At 32.8% G+C, this 14,912-nt stretch overlaps 1 protein-coding gene across 1 annotated transcript; it reads right to left on the bottom strand.

Annotated features, from left to right (window-relative positions):
- Positions 1 to 501: 501 nt before the first annotated feature.
- On the bottom strand, positions 502 to 6,693 carry LOC107861030 (probable WRKY transcription factor 72). Its single transcript, XM_016706436.2, has 3 exons — positions 6,516 to 6,693; positions 2,137 to 2,658; positions 502 to 1,517 (listed from the first exon to the last, which is right to left on the bottom strand). Exons 1-3 carry the CDS (start codon positions 6,606 to 6,608, stop codon positions 765 to 767), a joined length of 1,368 nt encoding a protein of 455 aa, XP_016561922.2. The 5' UTR covers positions 6,609 to 6,693; the 3' UTR covers positions 502 to 764.
- Between the last annotated feature and the right edge of the window lie 8,219 nt (positions 6,694 to 14,912).

Genomic DNA, 14,912 nt, shown 5'->3' with positions numbered 1-14,912 from the left:
TGTAATTTAAGTTGTGCAATTTCTTAATTTGAGCTAACAACAATTTAATTTTATTGATGTTGGACCCGTACTATCACTAAATTGTTACTACATCCGGTAGTTGTTAGGCAAACTTTGATTATGACTCCTCATTTATCGCCTAGATATTAGCTATTTCTGAAATTTTGCCATCTCATTCTCACAAGCAATATTTGACAGTAATGCCTCTAAGAAAATCTAGCTAAAATCTTAAGCCAACATGTTTTGCTCGGCTAATTACCATGAAAGAAGGCTCATCAATATAGTTTCAGAAAAATGTGCCAACTTTATGTCATGATGAGTGAAAAAGGAACATCCAATCACCAGCTAGAGATACAACTTCTTTTTGCCCTGAAAGGTGCAAAAACTGCCTAACAAGGCCCGACAGCACCATTCATATAATAAGGTCTAAAATGAAGCAAAAAGTCATTTTTCAAGTAAAAATATGGTCAAAGAGTTTACTTTTGTGCAGATATACAGAGGTGCAGCCAAAATTTGAAATTAATGACTTCGTGATTTTAGTTTTTTTAAGTTTCGGAGGTCTAAATTAATAAATTGTACATATACATCCAACACGAATGCAAAGTTTGGATCAAAGTTACTCAGTTCGATCGAAACCATAACCAACACACTGGCTCCACCCATGTATATATATCAAGCTATATATCAAATGACCAAAACAAAAAAAATGTCTACTTAAAATATCTCTAATTCACTAAACAGAATTTGCTCATCCAATTTCCAATTCAAGTTTTGGTAGCACCAACCATTGATGAAATAGCAGCAGCTAGCACTGATTGAAAGCTAGGATCTGATGTAATTGCCTTTGTCAATGTTTCAGTTAGTGCTTGCTGAGAAGAATCCTCCTTCAATTTATCACTAGTACTAGTGTTGTTCTTTCCAATAAATGGTTGGTCAAATTGTTTTTGGGATGATCCAATGTTTATGAGGTTCTTGTGATATGGCAATGTACTTGTAGAATCATAATTTAGGCATCCACTACCCAAGATTTTGGGTATTGTGGACGACTCAGGCGAGGAAAAGCTTAAGCTGTTAGAAAGAAGTCCCGAGCCGGGTTGGAAATTGGAAGGGAAGTTGAAACTAGTAAATGATGAAGTAGTTGGAAACGCGGTGAAGTCTAAAGTGATGGTGGGAAAAGGATTTGAAGAAGAATTGGATAAATAGAGAGGTGTTGTTTTCGAATAATTGGCCAAATTTGTGAAATTTTTAGGTGATTGAGAACTTGTCGATGAGCCAGAAAGAAGCATGGAAGCTGCAGCAGCAGTAGTTGAGGCCATAGCTGTGGCCTCAATGGGAAGTGAGTGATTATGTGTTCCTTCATAAGTTGTGATCAATATAGACATGTCTTCGAGACATCGTTGGACTTGTTTTCTCACAGGGCATAATGGCGCGACTGAGCAACGATAATATGATCGTGGGCACGGATTACCTCTTGATATCTTCTGCCCATATTTCCTCCACTGACAACCATCATTTATCTGCCACAAACAGAAGAAATATAAGCCCCACATGTTATGAAAGGGGGGAAAAAGGAATTAAACAGGGCATGGAAATGAATATGTAGTCAAAATTAAATGGACTAGCATGCAATAAAATAAAGTGTATTCAGAATTTGAACTTTATAGGTTAGAATTTTGGTATTCTAACTTAACCTATCCACTAAGTTCGCCTCGACAAGAAAACTAAAAGCAAAAGCATAAGAAACAAGTGGTTTTCCCTCGTAGTAGTGAATTAAAATTTCATACATGGGTTGAAAAAGTTCACTCATAAGCTTAAAATAAATTGTAGTAAAGTCTAGCTAGTACCTAAGCATGAATTTGTATCCTTGGAAGTTAGAGATCAAGATGAATAAGATGGAATTGATCTAATCAACTAATTGTGTTTTAAGAAACTTAAATTCTTTGACATATACTTGCAACTTATAAATCAAAACTCCGACACGAGTCAAGAAATTTGTACATCAAAAGAAGAAAAAGAATTTTATCACATGCGAATGAGGAAAGAAAACAGTAAGAATTGAACTCACGCCTATTATGTGACCGCCAGACGTTAATATGTTAGACAATAAGTTATGGTAGTTGGAATTTTTGTACTTACTGTTGGGTAGTCGCATTTTGTCCGAACTGAAACTCTAGCTCTCTTGACATTAGGCTGAGAAACTTCATCATCACCAGCTCTCTTTTTGACACTTTCATCATCACCTTTTCTCATTGTCTTGACAACTTCACTAGTTGGGCCTGGGCTTGGATCGTTGTTGGGTTTTAGAAGATCTGATTCAGATACCCCACTGCTGTAGTCCAGCCCAAGTTTAAGCCCATCATTGGACTGAACACAATGATAGTCCTCTCTGGTTCTTTTCTTATCAACTTTTTTGGACTCGCTTGGACTCGGACTTCGCCCGAGTCGAAGCGAGACAAGTTCACATTCTTCTTCATCTGCAATTTTTTCAGAAGTGCATGTTGGGTTGACACTCTTTTTCAAATCTGGTTGACAAATATTGAAGAATCGAGTTTGGAGAGAATTGTAATCATTCTCTATTTGTTGAAGCAACATTTTTAATCTTGCGTTCTCTAGTTTGACCTCATTCACTTCTGCCAAGGCTGACTTAAATTCATCATCCTACATTCACAATTGTACAATTCAGTCAAAAATTGTCTTGTTTGATATCTGATAGTAAATACTTTAACTTCAATATTTGAAATATTAATGAATCTGTTATAAATGTATTTATATTATAGTGAATGTCAAAATCTAAAAAGATCTAGTTGATATCTATCAGGATTTGAAGTATCTGTCTTTTAGTCATAAATTAAGAGTATTTTTTCCTATAAATAGAGAGATTTTATTCATTGTATTCTCAATCAAGATGATCTCAGAAATAAAGAAGTGTCCCTCTTCTCTTTATTTATTATTGTTGTTATTCTTTATTTATATTTTATAATACGTTATCAGTACAAGACTCTGCCAAATAAGGTGGGATTATAAATCTAAAGGTAAGATTAGTAATTCCTTATATTATTTGTCTTTTGCTACTAATGATATAGTTATATATTATTGGATTTGTAAAAAATAATTGGTTTGGAACCATTTATTTTAAATTTATTCCTCAAGAACAATATTATCAAAAGAGATGATAATATGTTGAGTTTAAGTCCCATCGATTTATGCCTAAGACCTTTTTATATAGGTAAGACGTTGAGTTTGAATCTCAATGCACCATATTGATGATATTATGATGGTTAAGGCAAAATTATATATTTTTAATGAAAAATCATGAAATATGTCCCATTGAATATGCTTCATTTCATGAAGTGAATATGGTGGCAATATATGATAAGTCTGAAATATGACCCACATTGTAATCCCCTCCCCCATTCCCCTTTCCCTATCCCCAATTTAAAAAAAAAAATCATTCTTGAAGGTATGTGATAACAGTGCATAATATGTCTGAAAAGAAGACAAGTGATTGAATGCACGAATATACGCGTGGAGGAACAATATGATAATGATCATCAAAAGTGATGATATTTTCACACGCATATTATGATATAAGATATATGTTAGAGAAAAATTCTCTAAATCATATGTATGCCTCGATTTGCTCTTGAAGTAGTAATATCATAAAAGAGGTTATAAGGTATCAATTTGATAGTCTTAAGATACGATTATATTTCATTCATGGGAATGAGAATTTTAATTGTTATAATCATAGATCCATTTCCTGGGTGAATGTAATGATATTTAGTAAAACTTATCAATACATACATGTACTTGATTGTGATGGTATCACAATTCACCTCCAAAAGAGGCAGAATAATTGAGAAGAGTTATTTTAAAATCTACTTCTAAAGTAGTAAATATAAAATTTATTCAAGTAATAGTAAATCTAAAATTTACTAAAGGCTTACATGTCATGGTAAACTTGAAGTTTACTAGAATAAAAGTTCATAAATTGATATGAACGATTGCGACATCCCAAATGTGTGCATATTGGGTAAAAAAAAAGGGCAGCCCGGTGTACTAAAGCTATCGCTATGTGCGGTGCTTGTGCATATTGGGTATTAAACATATATTGAAAAATTTGAAATTTTTTCATGAACTTTAATGTTGCTTGTTCTCATGATAAGTTGGTTGGACCAACTAATTTTGGGGTTGGATCCCTTAAAATCTGAAAAGTATAAAAGGTGAATATGGGCCTGTTCACTTATCATGCGATATATTGAAATGATGCATCAATAAGATGATCACATGTATATTCATTGTCAACCTACAGTTTGACATTCATAAAGTTGCTTGCTCAATAAAATTGAGTTAACAACATAACTTTCAAATTGTGCAATCAAGACAATTCATTTTGATGATGATGGTTTGGCATTGAATGCCTTCAATAAATAGCTAAACCATTATTAATGAGAACAAAGATTCATGTGTTAGTCTGAAATATGATATGTTGCGTACAATAACACTTTTATGCATTAGACCAATAAATTATGATTATCTCTTCCCCCAAATTGGTCCAAGGTCAGGAACCAACTATTCCATCTAATAATTTTAATGTGCGGTATATGATTAATGAATATACCATGATACATAAAGATGGATTCCTCAAATAAAATGGATGATGTATGTTAGTTTTCCTAACATATGGGAGAGATTATAAGCTATTATGAAGTATGTTAGGAATCATCATCAGATCCTCATTTAAAAGATAATTCAAGTTAAATGTCGGAAGCATTTGCTGACTCAAATTTAATCTTATATTTAAGCTGCAAGTGCTCCTATAGTGTGTCCCTAAGGACAAAGTCTACGCAAGCATGAAGCATGGTAGACCAATCGGTTCCAAAATGAAATAATCCTTGAATAAGGAGCAAATAATCATAATTAGAAGGAAATGTGCTCTTGATTATCCTACGACATAACACTTCATGAAACCTTATGAGAGGTATACAAAACAGTTTATCGTAGCCACTTCATCGAATCATGCTGAGATAATAGCTATTCATGAAGCAAGCCGAGAATGTGTATGGTTGAGATACATGATACATCTCATTCGAGAAAAATGTGGTGTGAAATTATGACAATCAACCCATAATTTTATACAGAGATAATGCAACATACATAGCACATCTTAAGGGAGGATTCATAAAAGGAGATAGAACGAAGCACATTTTGTTAAAACTTTTCTACATATATGAGCTACAAAAGAATGGTGATATTAACGTGCAACAGATTTGTTCAAGTGACAATTTGGCTGATTTATTCACCAAATCTTCTGCAATTGCAACTTTCAAGAAGATGCTGCACAAGATTGGGATGCAAAGGTTTAAGGATGTTCTCATTAGGGGGAGTTGGTACGCGTTGTACTCTTTTTCCCTTATGAGGTTTTGTCCCACTGATTTTTTCTTGTAAGGTTTTTAATGAGGCAACCTATATGCATATTATTAGAGATGCGTACTCTTTTTCCTTCACTATATTCTTTTTCCCATTATTTTTTTTAGTAAGGTTTTAACGAGGCACATTATCTATCTAGACTTTGAAGGGGAGTGTTATAAATGTATTTACATTATAATGAATGTCTATCAAGATCTAACAAGATTTAGTTGATATCTATTAGTATTTGAAGTATTTGTCTTTTAGTCATAAACTAGTAGTATTTTCCCCTATAAATAGAGAAATTTTATTCATTGTATTCTCAATTAAGATAATCTCTCATCCCTCAAGAGAAATGAAGTGTCCCTCTTCTCTCTATTTATTCTTGTTATTGTTCTTTATTTATATTTCATAATAGAATCATTAAAATTTTTATTGAAGAATATATATTTCAAGTGAAATAACGATTTCCAATCCCAAATTTTCAACTATTTTTCCGCTTGAATTCATGTATAAGACAATTTTTTTTTTTCTCAATTCAGCGAAACATTTCAAAAAAAATAAATAACTGAGACCGTCCATGTTGAAAGGCAATATATATGTACCTAAATTACATTGATTAAGAAGGGTAATCAGTTACTTTAGGGCGTCTAATACTCAAACTCCATCACTGATGCATGTTTAAATGTATTTAAATGACAATTTTCTTTTGAACAGTTAATTTGCTCTAAGCAGAAATATATATATTTACCAAAAAAAAAAAAAAAAGACATAAACAAGGGTGGCAATTAAGTTGTTGGAGGTAGAAATCATAGTTGACTCGACACAAATCTGGGAAACTAAAGAATTTTCTGCCAAAACTATATATAGGTCGAATTCCAAAAGCGAAACTAAAAATTTTTCTGGTTCCCCTCCATGTCTGATACCCACTTTAGCGACTGACGAACTAGATTTACGTTGAAAAGTTCCTCATAACTAGAATAAAGAACATCAAAATCAATTTTGTTCATAAGGCTCAAAATCAAAACCTCTCACATTAAAAATTATTTGCACATAGTTGGCACATAGAATGAAGAAAAAGGTTAATAACGGAGATTGTGAATTACCTTTAAAGCTTTTCTGATATCGTCTTCTTCATGATTATGGATTTCTTTAACTGCACTAGCTCCTGAGAGGGAATTATCTAAATTTTTCTCCATTTGCTTAATTGGAAGTCTTTTCTTTGTTTGGCCTTTTCTTAACAGTCTTTGAGGGTATCTTATAGTACTAATTCTTCCACAAAGGAGCCTTTTGTCTTCAAACTAATACTATTATTATATTCACTTATATCTAAGTCTCCTCCAATCGCTATTCTTACACACAAACGTTTTAAAAAATAAAAAAAATACAAAATTGAAGTGACTGCCAATCATCTTCTATTTCTAAATTCATTATTCTATACACACTCTGTTGATGACCTGACTATTAGAAGAAAAAAGAATAAAAAAAGAACAGTTGAAGTTCAAATTCAACGTTAGGGACAGAGGAGTTTTGAAGACTTTATGATAAAACTATGTATTTTTTGGCTGTCTCTGATCTTGATATGTATATAATGGTTATAATATATTTTGAAAACATTGTGCCACTTAGTTTATATTTAGTTAGTAAGTTAGAATTAACTTTGATCTTTGAAGCTTCGTACGAAATGAAAGGTCACATGGCAAAAGGGTCAACGATATCATACTTGTAACTTATTTTGCCATGGCTGGCCTGTGACCAGACATTCGTAGGGTGCTAAGGAGAGGTCAATATTATATTTTGACAGTTAGATATTCGACATTTGTCGGACTCCTTGCATACGAGAAGTATGCATTAGGCTGCTAACTTTTTAGATATTCGAACTTTACAAACTCGATAAATGTTAATTATGAGCCGGAAGGTGAAATAGCGCAAAAGTGATAGGTCACGCATGAGTCAACATTATTGGTTCGAAATCGAGAGGGCGTCAGCTTAAAGTTTGCAAATCATGAGATGATAAATCAGACAACAAAAAAAACTAAACAAAAATATAATATTATTAATATGTTTTGGTCAAGAGACCTCCATAATGAAAATATAATACCGAAAAACATTAAACTTATTGGGAGAAATCTCCCCCTAAACATAGACTTTTTAAAGACTACATTATAGATGCTTATTGTGTTATTGTATGAGAAGGGTCTTCTATTTATAGAGTTTTTATAGAGTTTCAAAACCTTTCCTCTAAGAAAAAGGTTATGGTTACTTTTATTCTTCTTGTGCATGGTCTTCGTTCTTCACATATTCTTCATATATCAATGCTGTTTGACATGCTTTAAAAAATGAGTCTTTTGGGGTTAAAATATATCAGCCCTTTTCGAGTTAAAAATATTGGAGCCCTTTTGCAGAGTTAAAAGTGAGCTTTATTTTCAAATATGTGACAACAGGATTGTTGAAAATATGATTGACAATTATCTCTACATGTAATTTTATTTTGACAAAAAATCTTCATTATCATCAAATTGGTTGCAACTTTGACCTTAAACTATCTTCAATCGAACCATCGGATCTTTGAACCATAGGCTCTAATACCACTTGTTGGGTTCAAAATCGGGAGTATGTCATGCGGAAGCTTATAGTTTGCAAACCAGAACGACGATAATTCAGATGACAAATAAAATATATATTAAAAAGACATTATTAATATGATTCGGTCAAATGACCTACATATTAAAAACAATATTGAAAAGCTTAAAACCTATTGAAAAAATATAAACATGTTGGGAGAAATCTCCCTAAACAAGACTCGTAAATAACTGCATTATGGATGCTTATTGTGTTATTGTATGAGAATGGGGTCTTCTATTTATAGAGTTCAGAAACCTTTCCTCTAAGAAAAAAGTTTGCCAAATATGAAAAAGTTTTATATTTTCCTTTTAGGAAAAGTAAAAGTATTTATTGTTACTTTTATTTTCCTTACAAGAAAAAGTAAAACTTCATTTTGGTAAGAAAATTAGGACAAAACCCTAACAAACATAAGCTGGATTAGAAAGGCCGGTGGAGAAAGGCTTCGCTTATTGAAGGTCTGGCAGGTTATCATTGGTGATATATCAGTGTTCTGATAAAAGCCCATCTAGCTCCAGAGACATGGTACCTGGTATGAAACAGAGGTGGGATCAAAATTATTTGAATGTTTAAAACTATACACAAGATTTTGAGATCGTCATCATCAGTCGTTATTCAACAATGATAACTGACAATTGTTGACTTTATGAGGGCATAATATGTCGATCCTTTTCCTTGAAGTATTGTTATAAATAAAGTCTTATTGTCTTGTTAAGTGCCATCTGTAATTTGACTCATATAATACTAAGATCTATAAGTTTGTAAGTCTTTATAATTTTTAGTGTTTCTAATTTTCATTTTCCGCTGACATTGTCAACTAACTGCATTGGGGCTCAGAGTAATTCAATCTTTCTTCTTAATTCATATTGTTCAATTATTTGTTTAGCCAATGTAGGAGGTGTAAATTGAAAGGTTGATAACATAGAAAGTAGTTCTCATCCTCATTGTGGGGATGGCTAGTATGTTGAGTTGGAATGTGAAGGGATTAAATGCCTCAAATAAGCAGAAGCCAAGCACCTTTGCAATACAAACATATTGGCTTGGCAAGTTTTATAAGAAATAAAAATCAAATGATTAAGATGGATACAGTAGGAATAATGTTTGGAGATTGGCTTTATATCATAAACTTATCTTGTCACTTTTGTAGGTTGGCTTTATATCACAAATTTATCTTGTCACTATAATGGGAGAATTTGGACCACAAGGAGTCCTGATTACTTTACTGCATTCCTATTAGTATGTCTGCACCAATGATCACTTGTGAAGTAGTCGTCATACCTAAACAAGTGTCCTATCACTTAACATTTGTGTATGTTCATAATACAAAAAAGGAGAAAAAAGACTTATGGCTTAGACAGGCACCATGCCGCTTGTACTAAGCCTTGGTTGATAGTTGGTGATTTCAATTTTGTCTTGAAAGCTAAAAATAGGAAGGGTGGGAATTATGTGGCTTGGGTTGAAGTAGTAGATTTTCATAAATATGTAGAGACATGTGATAAATCCTTTACCTGGAATGATAAAGGTAGTAACCACATGTTTTCTCAAAAATTAACTAGAAGTTCATAAATCAAGCCTAGTTAGATATTATACCTAATACAAATGTTAGATTCTTGCCAGAAGGAATCAGTGATAATTGTCCAGCTAAAATAAATTTTGGTGATACAAATGTTAGATTCTTGCCAGAAGGAATCAGTGATAATTGTCCAGCTAAAATAAATTTTGGTGATGATACACCTAGGTTGAAGAAGTTGTTTAAGTATTGTAATTTATGGGCATAACATTCTAAATTTTTGCACCTAGTTGAAACATTTGGAGAGAGGCAATTCAAGGTTGTAAATTATTTCAAGTAGTGAAAAGGCTGAAGATTTGAAGATATCCTTGAAGAAGTTAAATGCATAACGTTTTAAGAACATAATTATTGAAGCATAAGAAAATAGACAAGCTCTACAAGATGCTCAAAAGATGTTACAAGATGATCCTCTGAGGATAGAGTATCAGATGGATAAAAAGATAAAGTACCAAAAGTCCAAAAAGTCATCCTATATAGCTAAAATATTTTTGCAACAAAAAAGTAAAACTACTTGGCTGAAGCTAGGAGATTATAATACTATGTATTTTCATGAAGTAAGTAAATATAGAAGATTTTGGTAGGCCACAACTTAGATAAGAAATGATCAAGGCTATTGAAAGCATGAGTCTCAGGAAATAGATAATATATTTGTTGATTACTACACTGATCTGTTAGGAAGGAAAATCATTCAAGGAAAAATACTCTCAATAGTATCATTCATTAAGGACCTGTACTTCTCACTAAATTATAAAGGAGATTGTTATAACCTTTCATTGACAAGGATATAAAAAGGTTATGTTTAGCATTGATAGTAACAAGAGTCTAGGGCATGATGACTATGTGAGTGATTTCTTTAAAGTTGTATGGTCAATAGTGGGTGCTGATGTTACTGATGCAATGATGGAGATTGTTCAGATTGATAGGGTATTGAATAAATTCAACTCCACACGTACTGCTTTAATTCCAAAGATTGACAGAATTGAGTTTGCAAGTCAATTCAGGCTAATATCTTGCTATAATGTGATCTACATGTGTGTGTCCTGGTTGAGTTGTCAAAGGTTAAATAATGTTGTTAGTTAATTAATGGCAAAGAATCAGGATGCCTTTATTCAGGGGAGATCCACAATATAAAATATCTTGATTTGTCATGATTTATTGAGGCATTACACAAGAGAAACTTCAACTAGCTGCCTGATTAAGATTGATCTAAAGAAGGCTTATGACATGGTAGATTGAAACTTTTTGGAAGAAGCTTTAAAGGGTTTTGTTTTACTTATAAATCTTATGCAATTAGTTGTGAATTATGTAACTACCACAAAATTTTCTGTGAAGGTAAATGATGAGAGTCATGTTACTTCAAGGAGAGGTCTAAGACAAGTGATCCTGTTTCTCCCATCTATTTTTTTTGGTCATGTAGTATCTCTCAAGTACACTAAGGACTATAAGTTGTCCTGTAGATTTCAAATATCACCCTATGTGCAATGATTTAGGTTTGACACATCATTTTTTTTTTACTAATGATTTAATGGTGGTTTGCAAAAGAATCTTAAGCTTAGTGAATAGCTTAACTCACTTTAGTGTTGTTGCAGGATTGGTGGAAAATATGAGTAAGTCTAACATCCTTATGACAGGTATTATTGATAAAGTTAAGGGGCATATTTTAAAAAAAAATAGGATTTACAGAAAATAGTTTCTTATAAGATATCTTGTGTCATTCAAGAAATGGAGTAAATTGGAATATCGACAGTTTGTAGGTAAAATCACTACTAGAATACTAAGTCATGCTTTAAACAATTGTCTTATACAGATATAATTTAAGTTATTAACTCAATGTTTTTTGCAATATACGATTTTTGGGGTGTAGTTTTTATACTGCCTCAAAGTATACTGAAAGAAGTTGATAGAAAAGGTAGAGAGTACTTATGGGGAGCTACATAAGATAAATAGAAAGTCTCACTTGTTTCTTGGGAAGTAGTATGTCATACAAAGAAAAATGATGTCCTTAATGTCAAGAACTGTAGGCTTTGGAATATTGCATCTATAAGTAAATAACTATGACAGTTGATAGTCAACAAGGAATCAATTTAAATTAAGTAGGTGCATGATCTATATATAAAGAAGCATGAGGAAATTTGTACACACAAAGTTCCTCCTGATTGTAGGGAAAATTCATTCCTTAAAAGGAAAAAGTGCAAACTTAGTGTGTTGATAACAGATATCAGTTGCAAACAAATGGAGTTTATTCAATTACTAAGAGCTATTTGAAGTTGGTTGGACCAAAGAAAAGGCTCCCAACTATTGAACTTACTTGGAATGCAGTGGCTCAGTCAAAGCATAAAGTGATTGTATGGCTTGTAACACAAAACAAGCTCCTTACTAAAGCTAGAACGCAGGAGTTGAATATTCCCATTAATGATGACCATTGTTGTTTATGTGTTGGTCAAATATAGGAGACAACCAATCACTTGTTCTGACAATATGCTTGGTTCAAAAAGGTTAGCGTGGAATAAAATAGTGGATAAATATAATAGTTTTGGATGGTGAAGTGAAGAAAGTGTTACCAGCTATCAAAAGGAGGAAGCGTAACAAATTTATGAAGGAGGTTATTGCAGTAATTTGAAGAGATGTCTATTATACTACATGGCGAGAAATAAATGGTAAGCAGTTTAGAGGGATGTATATACAACCAACAGATGCAGTGATAGAGATTGAAAAATATTCGCATTAGATTAGAGTCATTTATAGAATCAAAGAAAGCACATAGTAGTAGGAGTTTTTTTTGTGTAGTTTACAGAGTTATTTGGAAATTTGGTTGATGTTTAGTTGAGGTTTGACCATGCTGAAACCCTCCTAGGAGGTGGTTAGGTGATTAAATGCTCTTTATTTGTATTTGTGTTGATGGTTTGTGGTAATAATATCTCACAGTTTGTAATACCTCAAATTTTAGTTGAAAAAGAAAATGAATAAATAAAGGATTAGGATAATGGGCTAAACCCATATTAAGTAGAAAAAGAAAAAAGGAAGAGAGTAATGGGCCAACGCCATTTGTACGCCTAATTAAAAACAAAAAGGGTCATGAACCTAATTTTGTTTTATATATAAATTGAATTCAAGGTAAGGGCTTTGCCCATTTACCTTCACAACACTTCCTTTTTAGCAAAGAAAGAGTGTTCTGCCTAAGCACACACTCAACACAGAAAATGCAGAATTGATTGTTTGTCCAGTGAAAGTCAACCAAAGAGGTGGGGTCTTGATCATAAAATTCTTTCGAGCTTAAGGTAAACCCATTTTTATATCCCTATCATGATTTTAGTCAAGTTAATATGATTTGGATATTGAAATTTAGTTACTAAAGACAAGAATTTTGGGTAATAAGATGTTTTGGATACAAAGTTTGAGAAATTGAAGGTTATCAGGAAAGCTTGAGGGATGGGTAGTCTAATTTTATCATGAGTTAGTCTAAAATAAGAGAATTAATACAAGAATGGATATGATGTAATTATAGGTTTGATCCAAGAAAGCGATATGAATCATTCGAGGTGACAAATTGGTATTTCGACAAGAGGACTGGGAGTAGCAATCTTACCATAATTTGTGTTTATTAACTTGCATATTTTATACTTAATTTTGATGAAATAATGAGTTACGAAATACTTTGAAATTGTACATGGGGAAATTCCTTTATTTGATGTGATATTGAAATGCTTATTTAAGATATGATATTATTACAGTGAATATTTTCACTTACATGAGGAATATGTATTTTTGACATGTGTTTTATTCAAGTTTACAAGTAACATGATTTGATATGAATTTTAAATGCTATTTACTATTCTAAAAAGGCTTTCATATGAATATCTATTATTTACAAAGAAAGTATAAATGGGAGTAGACCTTGATTTGAATTCAGTAGCTAACGGTAGGATCGTTAGACCTGGTGCACCTTGTGTTTACTGATGATTGTTACAACCCTCACTAGTGGGAAGGCAGAACTAGCATACTAATATTGATATGATATTTGACTCCTTTATGAGGGGTCCATTGTTATGGGTTATTCTTGATGAAGAAGAATGCCACACTAATTACATGATTCATTCTTGGAAACCTCCCAATATGTATTATTTGATATTATATAATGCTTATTGATTTTATGACTGAACTATTGATTCACTTTGCTTATATGAAACAAATGATATTATATATTGTTACTGTTTTATGAAAGATCACTTATTTCATGATGTTTTATGACTTGTCCCCATTTAAACGGTTGTGGTTAAGTGTTATTACTCACTGAGCTAGCGTCTCACTCCTCGCTATTATTTTTCAAAGAATGTAGGTGACGGTGAGGATCGCGTTGGCTAGAGGATCCGAGTATCATATTTCTGGTGAGCCCCGCAATTGTTCGCGTGGGCTATAGTTTATTTATTCGTTATGATTCTTTTTCTTGAAACTCTTAGTTTGCTCCATAGTCATGTCTTTAGATCTTGAGTATTCTTTCATTATTTTGGATTTGTCGAGTATTTGACTTCCTCTTATTTTTGGAGATGGATTTTGTATTGTTAGTTGGTGGTATTGGTGAATTGTTGATGGTCTATGGTAACTTTTGTTGGTGTTTGTATGGTAATTGTGTTGTTGGGTTGTTTTGTTGTTGAATTGAGACACAGAATTTTCTTGTTAGGCCCCAAAATAGGGAAACTCTGTTCGATTTTCTGTAGAAGTTTAACGAGGCTTACTTTGAAGTCCTGAATTCCTTAGCGTCGGTCATGATCCTATTTCGGATCGTGACAAAGTAGGTATCAGAGCCACGTTGATGTTAATTCTATGTCTATGGAGCATATGATAGTAGTAGAATCTCAATTATGGTTATGTTGTTGGCCATTTCTATAGTCATGATTTTGCAAGAGCGTGATTGGATGTATTTTGATCTTCTTTCTCATTCTTCTATGCGTGTGTGGTGTTTAGGATTAATTAGATGAATCTAGTTGTCTTGTTTTGTTAATCAGATGATTCGTAGAGAAACTACTGGTAGGGGAAGAGGTGGAGCCTACAGAAGGGTCCGAGGTAGGGTAGTCGTGATACCATGGAGAATCGCATTGCCACTCCAAGAAGTTCAAGAGAGCCCACTCCTGAAGGAAATGCTAGTCCACCTTCACCATCTCATGAGGGTAGTACTATTGAGGTACTTTCTTCCATGTAAAGAGCCATAAAGGGCTTGGCCGATCGACTGGATAGATAGGAGAGGGGTGGTCAACGTAATTTTACATAGTTCCAGCCACCTATTCAGACTTATAACTTTGGAAACAATGAGGTA

Source organism: Capsicum annuum, chromosome 2, assembly GCF_002878395.1.
Source record: "Capsicum annuum cultivar UCD-10X-F1 chromosome 2, UCD10Xv1.1, whole genome shotgun sequence".
In the NCBI taxonomy this organism is placed as follows: Eukaryota; Viridiplantae; Streptophyta; class Magnoliopsida; order Solanales; family Solanaceae; genus Capsicum; species Capsicum annuum.
This window is presented reverse-complemented; position numbering and strand designations above follow the sequence as displayed.